At 35.4% G+C, this 15,999-nt stretch overlaps 3 protein-coding genes across 4 annotated transcripts; 2 read left to right on the top strand and 1 right to left on the bottom strand.

The window, feature by feature from the left end:
• The first annotated feature begins 2,195 nt into the window (after positions 1-2,195).
• Positions 2,196-7,582, top strand: TAFII59 (TATA BOX ASSOCIATED FACTOR II 59). Its single transcript, XM_089607642.1, has 12 exons — positions 2,196-2,566; positions 2,878-2,964; positions 3,121-3,225; positions 3,341-3,449; positions 3,965-4,065; positions 4,152-4,289; positions 4,375-4,470; positions 5,011-5,135; positions 5,851-5,983; positions 6,661-6,786; positions 6,885-6,996; positions 7,085-7,582. The coding sequence occupies exons 1-12, from the start codon at positions 2,441-2,443 to the stop codon at positions 7,468-7,470; spliced, it is 1,644 nt and encodes a 547-aa protein (XP_089463768.1). The 5' UTR covers positions 2,196-2,440; the 3' UTR covers positions 7,471-7,582.
• Positions 7,583-8,552: 970 nt separating this feature from the next.
• IQD33 (IQ-domain 33) lies at positions 8,553-11,049 on the top strand. Of its 2 annotated transcripts, none has more exons than XM_089607633.1 (5): positions 8,553-8,826; positions 8,893-9,255; positions 9,373-9,540; positions 10,209-10,322; positions 10,432-11,049. In XM_089607633.1, the coding sequence occupies exons 1-5, from the start codon at positions 8,755-8,757 to the stop codon at positions 10,789-10,791; spliced, it is 1,077 nt and encodes a 358-aa protein (XP_089463759.1). In that variant the 5' UTR covers positions 8,553-8,754; the 3' UTR covers positions 10,792-11,049. The 2 variants fall into 2 exon arrangements, with proteins under 2 accessions (XP_089463759.1, XP_089463764.1); XM_089607638.1 differs by having other exon boundaries at positions 8,554-8,826; positions 8,902-9,255; positions 10,432-11,047.
• Positions 11,050-11,349: 300 nt separating this feature from the next.
• On the bottom strand, positions 11,350-15,358 carry LOC149406574 (golgin family A protein (DUF1664)). The gene is made up of 11 exons (XM_089607627.1): positions 15,211-15,358; positions 14,756-14,889; positions 14,113-14,194; positions 13,646-13,716; positions 13,133-13,234; positions 12,969-13,058; positions 12,605-12,679; positions 12,279-12,311; positions 12,113-12,193; positions 11,920-11,979; positions 11,350-11,832 (listed from the first exon to the last, which is right to left on the bottom strand). The coding sequence occupies exons 1-11, from the start codon at positions 15,263-15,265 to the stop codon at positions 11,653-11,655; spliced, it is 963 nt and encodes a 320-aa protein (XP_089463753.1). The 5' UTR covers positions 15,266-15,358; the 3' UTR covers positions 11,350-11,652.
• Positions 15,359-15,999: the final 641 nt, after the last annotated feature.

The raw sequence follows: 15,999 nt of genomic DNA, 5'->3' as shown, positions 1-15,999 counted from the left end.
GCTGGAAGCTTATACATGATTTTACTGGAGAAAATGATAAATGTAGACCCCTGGCAGCTGTAGAATAATCTTTTATTAGATACATATAGCCATATATAGATTAAATTAATCATGTTTCGTATTTTTATAATTCAAGATATTGATGCATTTTGTTTTGTCGCAGATTTGTATGGGCGGCTGCGAATCCAACTGAGCACTGCACAGATCAATAAATTCATCGGCTTAAGGTTTCCACGTCTCGCCCATATGTGGCATGCCATGCCTTATCTGACATTTATCGAAAGAATTATCCGATTTTTTTTTTTTTTTTTTAATGAGTCTAAGATTTATTTTGAACGAGTCTCTTGACATTTTTGTTTATGAATATTTCCTATATACGAGATAGTGTTTTTTTTTGTCAGTAGCCATATATGACCCTTAAATTGGGAAATATACTGAATTATCTCATTATTTTTTTTAGCGATAGACATCTATATCCTATTCTCTTTTTGTTTCCAAATCCATGCCACATTATCACATGAGTTGTTAAACATGAAAATATATGTGATTTCACGAAATTTGGAACGGTTACCCATTTTTCTTAGCAATAAATTTTATGCCTCGTTATATATTTGTTGTTAAATCAATATTTTGTTAATTAATATAAAATCATGTATAAATGTAAGATATTATTATGAGAAAAATATAAAAATGACATAAAAGTTTAGTACTTTAAAAATAAAAACATTTAATGCCATTTTTCTAGTACAACCAAATAGATGCAGCGATATTTTTTTAAATTAATTTTACTATTGTTATTTTTAAATCTTACGTACTTAATTAATTATGATTATTTTCACCTTGACCTGAAGCTCACAAGATGCTTTAATCTTGTAAGAGTCGAGCTTTGAAAGCACAATCGAAATCGGAAAAGATTGAAAATCATCACCTAATTCCAAGAACGAATCATGTTGAATACTTAATAAGAAATCATAAACAAATAGTTGAAGCGTGCTTTATGAATTTCTGATAGTTGGTCTTTCGGATAAACACGTATATCAAATAGAGCCCATTTATCTATCTTTTATTTAGATCTGACTATGTGATATCAAAAGTGACAACTTACGTGTGACTTAAACACCCGTTGCATTTATAGGCAACAACTAGATATAGTGGATTTTCTATTTCTACCCATCACAAAAATAGAAGCACATGATGTCTATATATCAAAGACCCATTACTTATTAGTTACATAAAAGCTCAAATGCAATAAGTAATGAAGGCTAAGAATATTCTTAGTCGTCATGGAGAGGCCCCGACCTTGGGTAGGTTTCATCACAGGCATGTCCCATCACAATAAAGATCTGTCCTCGGCCAAGTCATGTCACGGTGAAACTCAGCATTGGTCAGGTCTTGTCTGCTTCCAAGTTTTTTTTTGTCATGGCGAGGTCCCGTCACAATGAGGTGACGAGACCTGGACATGACAATACCCGTCCAAGGATGAGACTCAAAGACAAGGCATGGACATGACAATACATGTCCAAGGACGAGACCCGGACAAGGACAAGACCTTTCCATTACAGGAACTTCGCCGTGATAAGACCTGGCTGATGACAGGGCCAACAGCGTGATGAGACATAGCTAAGGATGAGACCTCGTCGTGACATGAGTTGGCTAAAGATGGGGCCTCACCCTGACATGACCTATCCATGATGATGAGACCTAGTTCTGACGAAACGTGGCCAAGGACAAAATTTTGCCAAGACAGGTCCTCGTCATGACATGACCTCGCCGTGATGGAAAATAGCCACGGACGAGACATCGTCATAATCAAGGCTCTATAGGTGCTGTCGTCGTACATAGAAAATGTGTATGGTCGAGCACAGATAGACAGGATCGACACTACCAGAGTCGTGACTCAGCAAATGCCGGTGCAGAGACTCGGATGTGCTAGGACAGAATCCGGGTGGGCCACGTATAAGTTCCATCACTTTTCTTAGTGATGTATTATTTTCTTATCTACACCACATCTTATATCTTTTCGAGTGCTCAATTTTCATTTTAAAACGGCTATAGAACCTAAATTTGTGGACTAAACGAGTATTCAATGGAGTAAACTTATTTCTAGGGATAAAATATAATTTATATTTAGTGAAGGTGTATTTTTACAAAACAAAAACGGACATAAATGTATTAGAAAAAGATAAGAAGCCCTTAATTGCAAGGGCTCATTCTGCCTCAATTTTCTCCCTCTGGTCTCACTCATCTCGCTTTCTCTCTCGGCTGAGCTTCGCTTTCTCGTCTCATCGTCTTCTTTTCCCGTTTCATCTTCGTTATGGTACAGCTCTAAAGCTGAGAATTACACATTTGAGATGGTCTGAACATTCAAGTTAAAGGGAATGAGGACCTAAGGGCAAGCTTTTTGGAGTAAAAGAAGAATAAGAACCTGAACAGTTAAGCAATGAGCATTGTGCCTAAAGAGAATATTGAAGTCATCGCTCAGAGCATTGGGATTAACGATTTGTCCTCCGATGTCTCTCTCGCTCTCGCACCTGATGTTGAGTTTCGCTTGCGCGAGATTATGCAGGTCATTCTTCCATTCCTTTTTTCTTGTTTTCGAAATTATTTATCTGTCAAATTCTTTTTCTTTTGTTCATGTTGTTGAATTTGTGTAAGTCAGTCAGGAAATTGTTGTCAATTTATTAGTAGGTTTTGTAGTTCTGGTGTAGAGCGTAATCATTTTATCTAATCACTATATATGCTATTCATTTGTTCTGTTCTTGCGTAATGCGTGTCCTGACGAAGCATGTGATGTAAAAATTTAGAGCTTTTGAGTGTTAATTGGAGCTTGAATTTTTGAGGCGATGATTTCATCATGCTATTCTCATTTGGCTATAGGAAGCTGTCAAATGCATGCGTCATTCGAGAAGAACTAAATTGACCATCCATGATGTTGATGCCGCGCTAGAATTGAGAAATGTCGAGGTGAGATTTTCAATTTGAATGTATATTTTTTCGGTTTTAGGTGATGAACGTAATTTCTTATGATACCGAAAGATAGAAAGAAAAATAATTACAAGATGTGATCATTGCATATGAATATGATTAGACATATCTTATTTTGGTGATTTTCTGAACCAGCCAATTTATGGTTTCGCCCCCGGCGGCGGTCAATTGCGGTTCAAACGAGCTCTTGGACATCGAGATTTGTTTTACATTGATGACAAAGATGTCGATTTTAAAGACGTAAGGGTTTTCTAAAGGAGTTTCCTTTATCATTTAAATTGTGTTCGTGCATCGTCTCTTTTTTTTTATTTTTTTATTTTTTTTTATGGCTCTGTAATCTGTATATGAAATGTAGGTAATTGAGGCGCCATTACCAAGAGCACCTCTTGACACTGCGGTGTTTTGTCATTGGCTTGCTATTGATGGTGTACAACCAGCGATTCCGGAGAATGCTCATGTGGAAGGTTTGGACTCTCTCTCTCTCTCTCTCTCCCAGTATAAGTGTTTGGACGCTAGATGAAAAAGGACTGGTTAAGGTTAGATAGCATTGCAAAGGACTAGTTAGCTATAAATCAAGGTTAGAAATAACCTTTGAGGGAGAGATGAATTAGTTATGTGTAAGGCTGAGCGTTTTGAGAGGGTTATGGGTCTCCGATTGTTTATCTTCTATGTATCACTTTCACCAATGGAGTCTGAAGGCTATCATAAAAAGTTAACAGCAAGAACTGTTTCTCACAAGGCGATTATAACACATAAATCATGGCTGAGGTTGAGAGTAACTTTATGGGTATTAAGGCTCTTTGAGAAATTGTGTACTTACAATGATAATTTTATGGCGCATCATTTTGTACATGCCATCCAAAATTTTCTCTTAGCAGTATGAATTAGTTGATTCTTTTCAATTTTCTCTTCCTATTGCTTGCCTCTGAAGTTGGGCTCTCTAATCTCTGTAAATGTCTGGTTTTGTTCTTGTCATTAGTGATTTCAGCACCTTCTGATGTAAAAAAGAGTGAACAGAAGGATGATACACCTGTTTACATTAAGTTACCAGTTAAGCACGTTTTGTCACGGGAACTCCAGGTAGCTAACGGAAACAAGCCCTTTTTTATTATTTGCTTTTATTACTGGTCTTTTATGCTATGAACTCATTTCCTGAGTCTTTGCAGCTCTATTTTGATAAAATTACTGAGCTGGTTGTGAGTAAGTCGGACTCTATTTTGTTCAAAGAAGCTTTAGGGAGTTTGGCGACAGACTCAGGACTTCATCCACTAGTTCCTTACTTCACACTCTTTATAGCTGATGAGGTGATAATTATGTTGCTAAATTTAAAAGGAAAGGGGAAAAAAAATAGAGGATAATATATCCCTATCAATTTGTATCATTATTCAGGTGTCTCGTGGCCTGAATGACTATCGACTTCTTTTTGCTTTGATGCGGGTTGTTTCAAGTCTTCTTCAGAATCCTCATATACACATAGAGCCTTATGTAAGTTAAATTCTTGGTCTTTTTGGTTTGGTTTATTGATACTGCTATGTCTTATGTTGGTGTTATGTTCCCTGTTATTATATAATCACTGCAAGATTTGGGATTGATAACAGTCCTAACTAACATTCTGCTAATTTGTTCTTTAAAGTTATAAAGAAAGGATATTGTTTTAGATATTGAAAGATTAGTATTGTTGATTGCTATCGTGTATTTATTAAAGTTCAGAATTAGAGAACAATAGCAAAATATCCTTTATCAACATTTCCTACTTGACCCTCATCCATTGTTAAGCGTTTTCCATTAGCTGGTTGTAATTTGAAATAGAATTTCTGATGTTGTATTTGATAATGTCTACGAATTTTATTTTGTTTTTCATGTAACAACTGGTCTCAATGTATCTGGCTCCAACTTTTGTGACCCACTAGGTGCCCTTTTGGCCTTCCTTTTCTGGTTATGGTTTTTCTTTATTTTCTTTTTTGCTTAAAATATTGAGTGTCTTTCCTATCAATTAAACAGCTGAATATTTATTCTCCTTTCCAGTTACATCAGTTGATGCCCTCTGTGGTGACTTGCCTTGTTGCAAAAAGGTTAGGAAATAGATTTGCAGAAAACCATTGGGAACTGAGAGACTTCACGGCTAACCTGGTTGCTACAATATGTAAGAGGTAAGAAACTCTGATGGAAAATGAATTAAAGCTTCAACCTCAACAAATATTGTGTCTACTTTAGTTAAATTTAATAGGAAGCTTGTCTGACTGAGGTAGGGGTCATTGTTTAAAAAATCAAGTGCTGAATTAAATTTGTGCCTTCTCCTGAAACTCGGTGTTAAGGAGCGTGGAGATTGAAAAAAAAATAAAAAAATTGAAGGTGCTTTGTTCTTTTGATTTGTACTTCCAGATCTTATTTGAGGGATTAGTGTTACATCGTGCTTATGAATCAAGTAATAGGATTACCCCCGACCTTTTATAATTCAACAACCTTTTTTTAAAACAAAAATATTTTCTATTAACATGGCTGTAAAAGCCTAATTACATATAATTCAACAAACCTTTTTTTTAAACAATAATCTTTTCTATTGACAGACTTATATATCATGTTTTGTTATTGTAAATCTATCCGGAGAGTTTTTTTTTTTTTTTTTTTAATTCAAATTGACATATTTTGACAAGAAATGTTTGCTCAGTGGTGCAATACCAAAGAGGAAATTTTGGGTTCAAGTCATTGAAAAAGTTTATTGAAGAAACAATTGGCGTAGATTGCATCTAAAACATGGTCCATTTTGACCCACCCAACCTTTCTTACGCAGCTTTTGAACCTTATATTTTCTATAGGGGTATGTATTTTCTCACATTGGCATGTCAAGTTTTTAATCTTTTGCAGATTTGGGCATGTTTATAACACGCTTCAGACGCGTCTTACAAAAACTCTGCTGAACGCATTTTTGGACCCGAAGCGGGCATTGACTCAACACTATGGTGCAATTCAAGGGCTAGCAGCCTTGGGACCTAATGTGGTATTATTATGATTTCATATGATTGATAAACCAAGTTGATATTGTTTCTGTTTTATTATCTGAACTTTTCTATTAGTAAACTCTTTTTGTGAAATGCATGTACTTGCTCCTTTTGGCATTGATCAGCATTAAGATAATTTAGGTAAAAGTAGAGTAAAGCACATTGAGAAGATGGAAAAGGGAAGAAAATGAAGTAAGAGTACGGGTAAATATATAATTAATTATTTTGCAGCAGATTCGTTACAGAGATCTTAAATTCGGCAGATTTATACTACCTCTTCATTGGGATCTCGAGTTACAGAAACACAACTTGAAGAAAAAAGGCTTTCACATTTTCCTTGCCTAAATTTGTATTTTTTTTCTTCCTGATTATGAAGTTGAGAATCATTCTCCTGTGGTAATCTTCCAGAATATTTCAACCTGTTTTTGTACATTTTTCTCCAAATTCATCCAATTTGCAATTTCTGAAATTTTGCGTTTTATGGATGATGTTTACAATTTGCAGATTTATATCGCTTGATTGGATTTTTAAAATTCTCGCCTTAACATTGCTACTATGCTTTCTAGATCAGAAAGTACTTCAATTATAAACTATTAAATCATTTCTACGCAAATTTTAGTTTCATCATATTTCTTGCTCAAGGGATTGAGAGATGTTACCTATACTTCACATGTAGGTTCAACTTCTCATACTTCCGAATCTTGAGCCATACCTGAAACTTCTAGAACCAGAAATGCTTCAGGTGAAGCAAAAGAACGAGATGAAGCAATATGAAGCTTGGCGTGTTTATGGAGCCTTGCTGGTGAATTCCCCTCATACAGATATAATTTATAATTTCTTTTTTCTTTCTTTCTAATGAGCTAAATTGTGATAAAACTTGCGATGTGATACATTCTTCAGCACGCTGCGGGTCATTGCCTTTATGATAGGCTCAAGATCTTCCCACCTTTGGAATCTCCTTCTCCACATGGTGTCTGGAGAACCAATGCACGAGTTTCTACCACAGCGCCAAGTAAGGCTCTCTTATTTCCTCAATCGTCCCGCTGGATAATATTTCGTGCAAGTGTATGACCCGATTATGTGCTCTGAAATTCATATAGAAAAACGAAAAGCAGTTGTGGACAACATGGAGTTAGAGCCGTTACCCAAGAAAGTGGAAATCGATGGTCAGAATTCCATGGCATCGTCAAACTCGCCCCCGTCTCAGTCGCACGAAGAAGCAGCCGCGAAAGCTAATAGCTCTGTGGACGGCAATGCGGGCCCGTCTTCATCGTCTTTACAGACCCCAAAAGAGACTGTTTCGCAGAGCACGGGAAGTAGAAGGAGAGCGGTCGGCGCTGATCGATATATTAAAACGCCAACTGTTCTTGCACAGATTTGGAAGGAAGAGATGAATTCCGGGAAGCTCTTGACCTCTCTATACGAGCTGTTCGGAGAAAGCATTCTCTCCTACATTCCAGCTCCTGAGTTATCTTTGTTCCTCTGACAATCTGTGTTTTTTGTATCTTGGGTCATAGTTTGTTTTTATCTATGATGAAAATTAACTGTTTATTGATATAATAGTGTTCCCTGGAAGAAAAAAAAAACTTGATATAATATTCAAAGGGATCATCGAGTAGAGTAGGGTTAATAAAAGAAGACTCGGCATGACAAATAGTCTCAACTTGCTTTGGCAGTAACATTGGTGGTCTTGAGCTTGACATGAACATGCAAGGACTAGTTAGCCATGGTAATTCTTGTTCTCCATTAAAGGTCTTGACATCAAAGTCGAAACGAGTTAAGGACTTGAGCGCATAGCATCTCGAGTACCAAAGAAGGTTGTCGTGTTGCTTATAGGTTGAGCGAAATGGTCGCGTATGAAAGTATTGCTGTCATGGTGTGAGAAATGCTCTTTCCTCTAGTAGCTGAGAATCCTTGAGGCATCAAAAACTTCTAACACTCATCTTTTAATTCATGGAGCGAAAAATGGAAATGGACATGAATAGGACTAATCACAAAAAATGAAAAAATGTGTCTTTTTCTCAAAATTATTATTTTAAGAGTGCTTTTAACCTATTCTAGGAGTGGTTCAAGAGAGTGAAAGTGATGATCAATTTTGGATATCTTCCTAGTAAAAAAATCCAATGTCTTAAATAATTTCAGTCAATTCTATAGCAATTTCCACCACTTATTCTCACTGCTTAGTGACAAACAATCAATTTTCGAAAAACAGAACGAAAAGTTAGAAAAAAAAAGGAAAGAAAAAAAAAACATATTTCTGTTCTTAACCAGATAAGTTCACCATTTTTGGCTTATTGGAAGTAGGCAAACATACTTCAAGAGTTTTATTGCAAGAATAAGTAATATATGCAATGAAGAAGTAGTAACACGAAAGGAATTAGCCATGACCCCAATTGGAAGCAAACTTTATCACTAGGCCAATCCAGTGCTAGTAGCCATGTGCAAAAAGTGGAGCCAGAAAGAAAAAAAATATTCAGTCCTCAAAAACTATCCTTTCGATCTAATCTTCACTTTTCACTCTATTATTAGCGTTTGGTCATTTTTTTTAAGTACTTGTCCAGCTCTAAAGCTGAGCCAGCCTTCCCAGTTAATTAAATCTTATAACTTGATTTTTCCACCAACTGGAATTTCTAATTATATATTTTAGACTTTTCTTTTTGGAGAAAACGATATAAATATCATATATGGAATCTCATGAACACTTCAGGTTGTGGTTCACTCTATAGTTAGCTGAGAAAAAAAAAATCCTTTAAAGACTCAATCACATGAAATGGGTATCACTGGCGGGTTAGTGAAGAGCGTCTTCTCAAAGAGCAGGTCTCTCGGAAGTCATGACAATCATGTGAGCTATTTATTATTATTATAACTATTTTAATGGAACTTTCTCAATAATAATGATCATATCAAGTTTTGTCAGGCAAGAACTGAGAAGAGAAGGTGGAATTCTGTGAGATCATATCTCTGCGGCGACGAACTGAGCTCGAGCCTCAGAGACGAGGATTATCACGGTTCGGTGGTCGAGAGCTCTTCCGAGGCTACAACGGCGATCACTCAGTTCAATTCAATCGTTGCAGAGCATAACTCGGTGGCCACACAGCCTCATTCGGTCCCAGAAGAGGACAATTCGGGCTCTGTCGATTTCTCGGAAGAAACCGTGACACAACGAATCCAAGAGGAAGAGCAACAAGACTTGGACTCAATTACCCGCGAAAGACGAGTTAAAGACGAGCGAGCCGCGATTATCATACAGTCAGCATTTAGAGGCTTTCTGGTTACTTAATCACCCGTTTATTAAGACTAATTATCTAGAGTTGGCTAAACATCGAATCATGTTTTTATTTTATTTTATTTTCGTAACCTTGTCGTCTTTTTTTATGATGGAGTTCAGGCTAGGCGTTTAGAAGAAGGAACCGGGCTTATAGTTCGAAACGAAAGCCCGAATAGAGAGTCGTCGCTCGGTACATCGGTCGAAGTTCAAATGGGAAACTCTGTGGAAGAAGAACGGATGGCTATTCAGCACCGGACCAATCAGAAACTTAGACCTCAAGTTATTAAGGTAAAGCCTTTTTTGTGCTCTAGATAAATAGACAATTGAAACGGATGAATTTGTAAAATAGTTAGGGTTTGCCTAAAATTAATGAAATAAAAAAATTTACAAAAATGGTAGATTGCTTGCATAGAGTTCAATATAAATTACCAACGCGACTTTCACAGTAACAAAATTAAAACATCGACTATTTTGTTAATCAAATAATTTCATTAGTTCAAATGACTATTCTATATAATTTTTTTTCAAAATTGAATAGCTTATGGATGATTGTATTTGTAGAGAGCCTTATGATGATATTGCCTTTTAAGTTTTAACCATCCGGGAAGATATAATTGCTTCTTCTTTTTTTTTCCTTTTCTTCCTTTTACTTTTACCCATACCCAACTTGGTACGAGAAGCCTTATTGTAGGCCATGTAATTCACACTCCACATAAAGATATTTCATGGAAGGACCACTGAATAGAAAAGAAAAAAAAAAAAGAAAAAAAAGAAAAAAAGAAAAGAAAAAAAGTGACAGCTCAAAATGATCTCTCTTTCACTTTCTTTCCTTTCCTTTTTCCTTTCTCTCTCTCCCTTCTATAAGATTAATTCCATAATGATGAAAACACTTAAGTTACAATTACATAATTAAGTGTATCATATGAAGAAGAGTTTGATAGATTGTCCCATCACAGGAAGATTGGGACGACAGCACGGTTAGCAGTAACATATCGAGAATGAGAATTCAAAGCAGACAAGAAGCAACCACGAGGCGTGAGAGAGCGCTCGCTTATGCTTTTTCGCAACAAGTATCTCTCTCTCTCTCTCTCTATAAAACTGTAATTATTGACTTTAGTACACGTTGAGAAACGGACTTAGTATCCAATTTTTTTTTTTTTCTTTTCTTTTTCTTGGCAGCTTAGAGTGTGCTCTAAGAAAAAAGAAGCGAAGTCGAACGTGAAAGAGGCGAGCATGGGCTGGAGCTGGCTCGAGCGCTGGATGGCCACGCGGGTTCCAGAGAGCTCTTCTGCCGAAAGTTGTTGCTTCGCCAACAAGTCGCCGGAGCAAACTCAAAAAAACCAGAGGTCGTCGATCTTCGACGTCCTGTCCTCGACAGGTGTCGAGAAAGAGAGCTGCGGGTCGAACGACGTGTCTGTCTCTTTCTCGGCGAACGAAGGAGACGGGTTCAGAGTGAGTGTGAGCACGAAGACGGTCCCGAGGAGAAAAGCTCGCACGAGAGGCTATGCCAAGGTGAAGATTCTGTCAAAACCCACCTGATGTATTTGTTGGAATCTAGTGTTTGTAATACTTGATGTAATTATAGTTGTTTGTGGTGTTGAACAATTTATTGATATTAAAGCTTCCATGGTTTTTAATTATTTGGACCAATAACCAGAACGAACTGGTCTAAAATCAAAATTCGGTTAGCCGAATCTAAATGATCAATATAGTTCTTGAAACTGGTTATTCAAAAAAGCGGTTATCCAGTTTTAGAACCGGTTATCCTGTTGAAATGAGTTTATTTTCATGCAAGTTTAGCAATTAGAAAAAAAAAATCAGTATCAGTTATCTGGATTATACCTGTTGATTTTCATAGAACTTTGTACCTATTTAGCAATAAAAAAAATGGTTACCCTGTTCTTCAGTTTCAAAACAAGTTATCCTGTCCAAATTGGTTATAAAACTGGTTCTATTACGGTAACAGCAATTTGAATTTTAGTATTGGGAAAAGGAAGTACATAACATAGATATATTACGGTAACGACATTAATACACAAATTAGACCATTAAACAATCGTACATATCTACCGTAAATATATAAATAAATAAATAAAAACGAAAAAAAAATGATGGTTTGGTTCTTTGAACCAGGAAAAATATGATTATAAACTATTGCATACTACTCCCATCAACAACATCGAATGAATCATATGTAGTTGCTTTATTCTTTACATTTACAAATATTGAAGTCTTGGTAGCAAATAATTGTTGGCTGTGTAATACAAAATTACAAACAATCATCAATCAGAACAAATGAGCAAGTCAAAACAAAACAGCTGAAAAATAATTACAGAAAAATAAATATGACCTGTGCATTCTTCTCCAGTCCTTCCTGAATCAATCGAGCGTCGTGAATTTTCAAAATTTCAGGCCAGAACCCAAAATATCTCTGGTCAGAGAAATCCCAATTGGATATGATCTGTGTATTCTTGTTTGTGCCCTCTGAACCTTTTCCTCGAGCACGATCCCGAGCTTGTCTTCGCTCGCATCTTTGGCTTCACTTATAGAGTCCTTATTTTTGGTAATGAATTGAAGTCCCTAAACTCGGCATTAAAATTGGATAATGTCATTACTGAAATGATATTGCAGGCTATATACAAAAAAAAACTTAACGGTCTAACGTACCTTGAGTGATTTATCCTCGAATTTAATTGTTGAATGATTCATCAACTTCGAAGAGATATCCTAACAAAACATCAATGCTGATGAATACGGATGATAAAGAAAAATAATCATGAACAAGAACTAAAAGATCAAAAGCATCACTAATGCTTATAAATCAAAGACTGACTGAGATAGAAAATTATACAAATCAAACCTTAGAGGGTTTAGCATCGAGCGCATCTTTGAAGCCTTCGGCTGCTTGGCATAAGTACCAAAGGCCCGAGTTAGTCATATCCTGAATGATGTTTTTTGCATAAGAACTATGTAAGACATCGGTATTTAAAGAGATATGGAAAACAAAAATTGAAGGGAGAAAAAACCTGTTTGCTCTCAAGAAGTTCAATTTGTCCTTCCTGCCAGTTAAACAAGCATAAAATAAGTGTCTTTACATTTCACCATGTTAACCGATATTTAGTGAGCTAGTGTATTTACGTATAGTAGGAATAGGAATAGGCGTAGGATTAGTTGTACTCTAATCCTCAGATTAAATTATTTCCGTTATTTAATCAGTAAACTTGTTTTCCTAGTCCGATGGATCTGATTTTCGGTCAAATAAGTACTGTTTTTTTATTCAATACCGAAAGAGTTGTTTTATTCAGAAAAAGAAAAAACAATGACAAAATATAAAAGCAATTAAATTACGCACCAAGCCTGCAACCATTTGATGAATTTCTTCTACGTGAAACCCAATTTGAGAAAGGCTTGATTTAACTTCATTCACCTGTCCACAAGAAAATTTATAAACCTGTAAGTAAAATCCAACGGGGAAGATTGATATGATCAGTACTCATTTATTTAATTGACAGGTAAAAACGGAAACTTTACAGTAAATGAGAAGGGATACACTAGCAAGTTGTGATTACATCTTATGTCATATTGTTTAATTATTTATATCAGATCAAGAAAGATTATTCTTTTTTTCTTTCAATTCACATAAACATCTTCTATAGCTTTAGAGACTCAGAGGTAAGAAAAAAATAACTACACAATATAGAGAACAACATTCATACATCATTCGCAATTTGATTAGTGATTTCCTTATGCTCTTCGAGCTTCCAATCCAACCCTTCAAGTCTCTTACTCAGATGCCTTTTCGTAGACTGCAAAATGAATCGAGAAAAACAGCGTATGAGAGGATTTCCATAGAGAAAAGAGGTTGGCTATGATTTCTTACAGCTACAGCTTCATGAACATGCTCCAACTGTTTTGACACGGTCGCAACCGCATTTGCCATGTTATGCTTCGTAACGAACATCACGTCAGAAAGTGACCATCCCTGATTTGTTAAGAGTTCATAACTTCATCAGCAAACAAATATATATTAAAATATTTGAGTCATTCTAAAAATGTATCCAAAGTAGCGCCTGATCTACTTGGGTAGTAGCTTATCCCATACATTTTTTTTCCTTGGTCTTTGCCTCCCTATAACAATGTATTAACGAAGCCAAATGTAAACCTAAGATGTGTTGATCTACTGGTCTGATCAGGTCTTTGGATTAAAAATGTACCCACTTGACAATTGCTAGTGTCCCCAGTTCCCCAAATGTTGTGGGATCGAGCGATTAAAAATGCCAAGAAAATAGAATACGGGCCGAGGTACAACTACTCGAATAGTTCAGGGGTTAATGATGCCAAAGAGCCGGAAAAAAAATTAATTTTTTTTTTTCTAGAGAAGGAAATATTGTACCTTCCACCACATGTAACAGTATCCAATTGCACCAGCCGCGGCAGCTGGCAATATGTAAGAAGCATAACTCCCTGCAACGATGCAATATAGTTACAAGGATGCCTAGCCTTGAATTAAAAAAGAACTTTTTTTTTTCTTAAGAGTCTATGAGAAATAAAATGGAACAAAGTCCTAATTTATTTGTGCTGGTACAGCTCTACAAAGATAAAAAGGAAATTATTTGCTAAACACTTGTCAAGCAACATAGTAATAAAAACTTTAAAATTAAAAACAACAGCATATTCCTCTGGCTCCATATGCACCAAAGTGAAGCTAAGTGTATCTAGGGCATTGTGTTTTTTTCTACAATTTCATTTTTTTTTTTTTTAGATTTTCAAATAAATGAAGCTAGAAAGATTGGTTCAGAACATAAATACTTAATACTTTGAAGAAAAAAAAAAGGACAGATCTTCAAAGTACGCACATACCACCAGATGAAGAATTTCCATTGAAGATTGTTACAGGACCAGTAACGCTTAACTCTCTGATATCTTGTGCCAATTGCCGAATCTGAGATTCAGAACACAAAACTCACACGATTTTTCTAAAAAAAAATACCAAGAAAGTAGCTATAATATCAAGGGACTTGCACTTCCTACTAGTTATCTATTTCAAGCTTATAATGAGACTCAAAGTGAAATGAACGTTTTTATCAGTTTGGATTGAAGTTCTAATCTAATTCCAGCCCGTTGAAGGTTGTAAGTCAATCAATATCAGCTTTAAAATCAATCTCAACTACATGATCGAGCTATAAGACAGTTCACATCAAATACTATTGGAGCATTAGAAAAGTCTGAGCATAATCTGTGTTTGTTTCCTCTTTTGTACAGTTTTTCTCTTGTGTGTCGTTTATCAGTTTTTTGTGCTTTAGAAAGTTAGTATGTTGTTTAGTCTGGTTCAAAAGCTGTATATAAGTGTCTTGTTCACTTTTCAATGGAATCAAATAAGAATTTTCTTCACTCTGTATCATTCAAGATCACAGCTTTATCATCCCAAATTCGATTTCTCTCTCAAATCCCTAGAAATTCAATAAATACTAGTTTATGAGTATCAAATGATTGGCAATAATACCTGAGCTGCGATAAGTGCAGTGTCGTACTTATTGTGCGAAACCTCGGCGTTGTTTACATTCCTAAGTAATTCCTGAAGCTGCAAAATGATATCCGATAATCGCCCACTTCTCAGAACAATAGAACCGGTCACACCTGATTCACAATGAAAAAAGCATAGGCCTTCAAAATTAGGCGAAAAATAATTCTCTTTCCTTTGTTTCTTTAATATCAGAGGTCAAGGAATGATATCAAGAATCATAATCATACATCTAAAGAAAAACTTGGGAACTCTAAAAAAAACAGAGGCAAAAAGACAGCATCATTGATATTTTATAGCAATCTAAGCAAATAATACAAAATTTAAAAAAATAGAAAGCGAGAATTGAATCTCTCTCGATTATGATTATGGCGACGATTACGACGAGCCAGGCATGAAAAAAAAAAAAAAAAAAAAAAAAAAAAAAAAAGAGCGACCTGCTCCGACGAGGATGAGAACCTTGGAAGAGGAAACGCCAGCCTGTAACGCCATTTTCGGTTTCTTCGATATTCCACCAATCGGAAATGAAAATACGCAGAAATGCAATATCTTTTTTCTGCGACCAACGAAGAAGTAAAGGTCACGTGGGTCTTCTCGTCATTTCATTTACGTAATTTTTTTTGTTTGTTTCACTTTTACCCGCCACAACGGGAAACATATAAATCTTGTCTTTACAGATTTAACTTTTTTTTTTCTTCAGATTTAACTGTTTGATCAAAACTCCAAACTATACTTATTTGCATATACGGTCAGATATTTTACATTATTTTACTTTCACTATAGAACTATAGAGATTTGTAACTAACTAAGTCACTTTAAGCACTTTAAGCGCAGTGTAGCAAAATAGTCAAAATGAAACTATAAAATTAATTTTTAGCCTACGTTTCACAACTTTTAGTGAAATAGTCAATAGGTTTATGTGACAATAATTAAGATTTGATTTGCCATTATTTATTAGTAAATTCGTCATTTTCTCTCTCATACTTTTTCTACACTTTTTTTACATAAAAATTTCAAAAAACCATATCTATCTCATATGAACTCGAAATTGAGTGACTCCAAATCCTACGGATTCGTGACGCCAAGATCTTCAAAAATAGATCCATTTTATTTGATGAAATATCATGTTTAGTATCATAGATGTAGAAAAATCACGTTATTATCTTAAATATGGAAATAACTGAAATTTTTTGAAATTATCGACATAAATATAATTTTTCGTCAAA

The sequence above is a fragment of the Urtica dioica genome, chromosome 1 (genome assembly GCF_054948205.1).
Source record: "Urtica dioica subsp. dioica isolate 48M chromosome 1, U.dioica_male_clone48M_v1_H2, whole genome shotgun sequence".
Taxonomy (NCBI): domain Eukaryota; kingdom Viridiplantae; phylum Streptophyta; class Magnoliopsida; order Rosales; family Urticaceae; genus Urtica; species Urtica dioica.
This window is presented reverse-complemented; position numbering and strand designations above follow the sequence as displayed.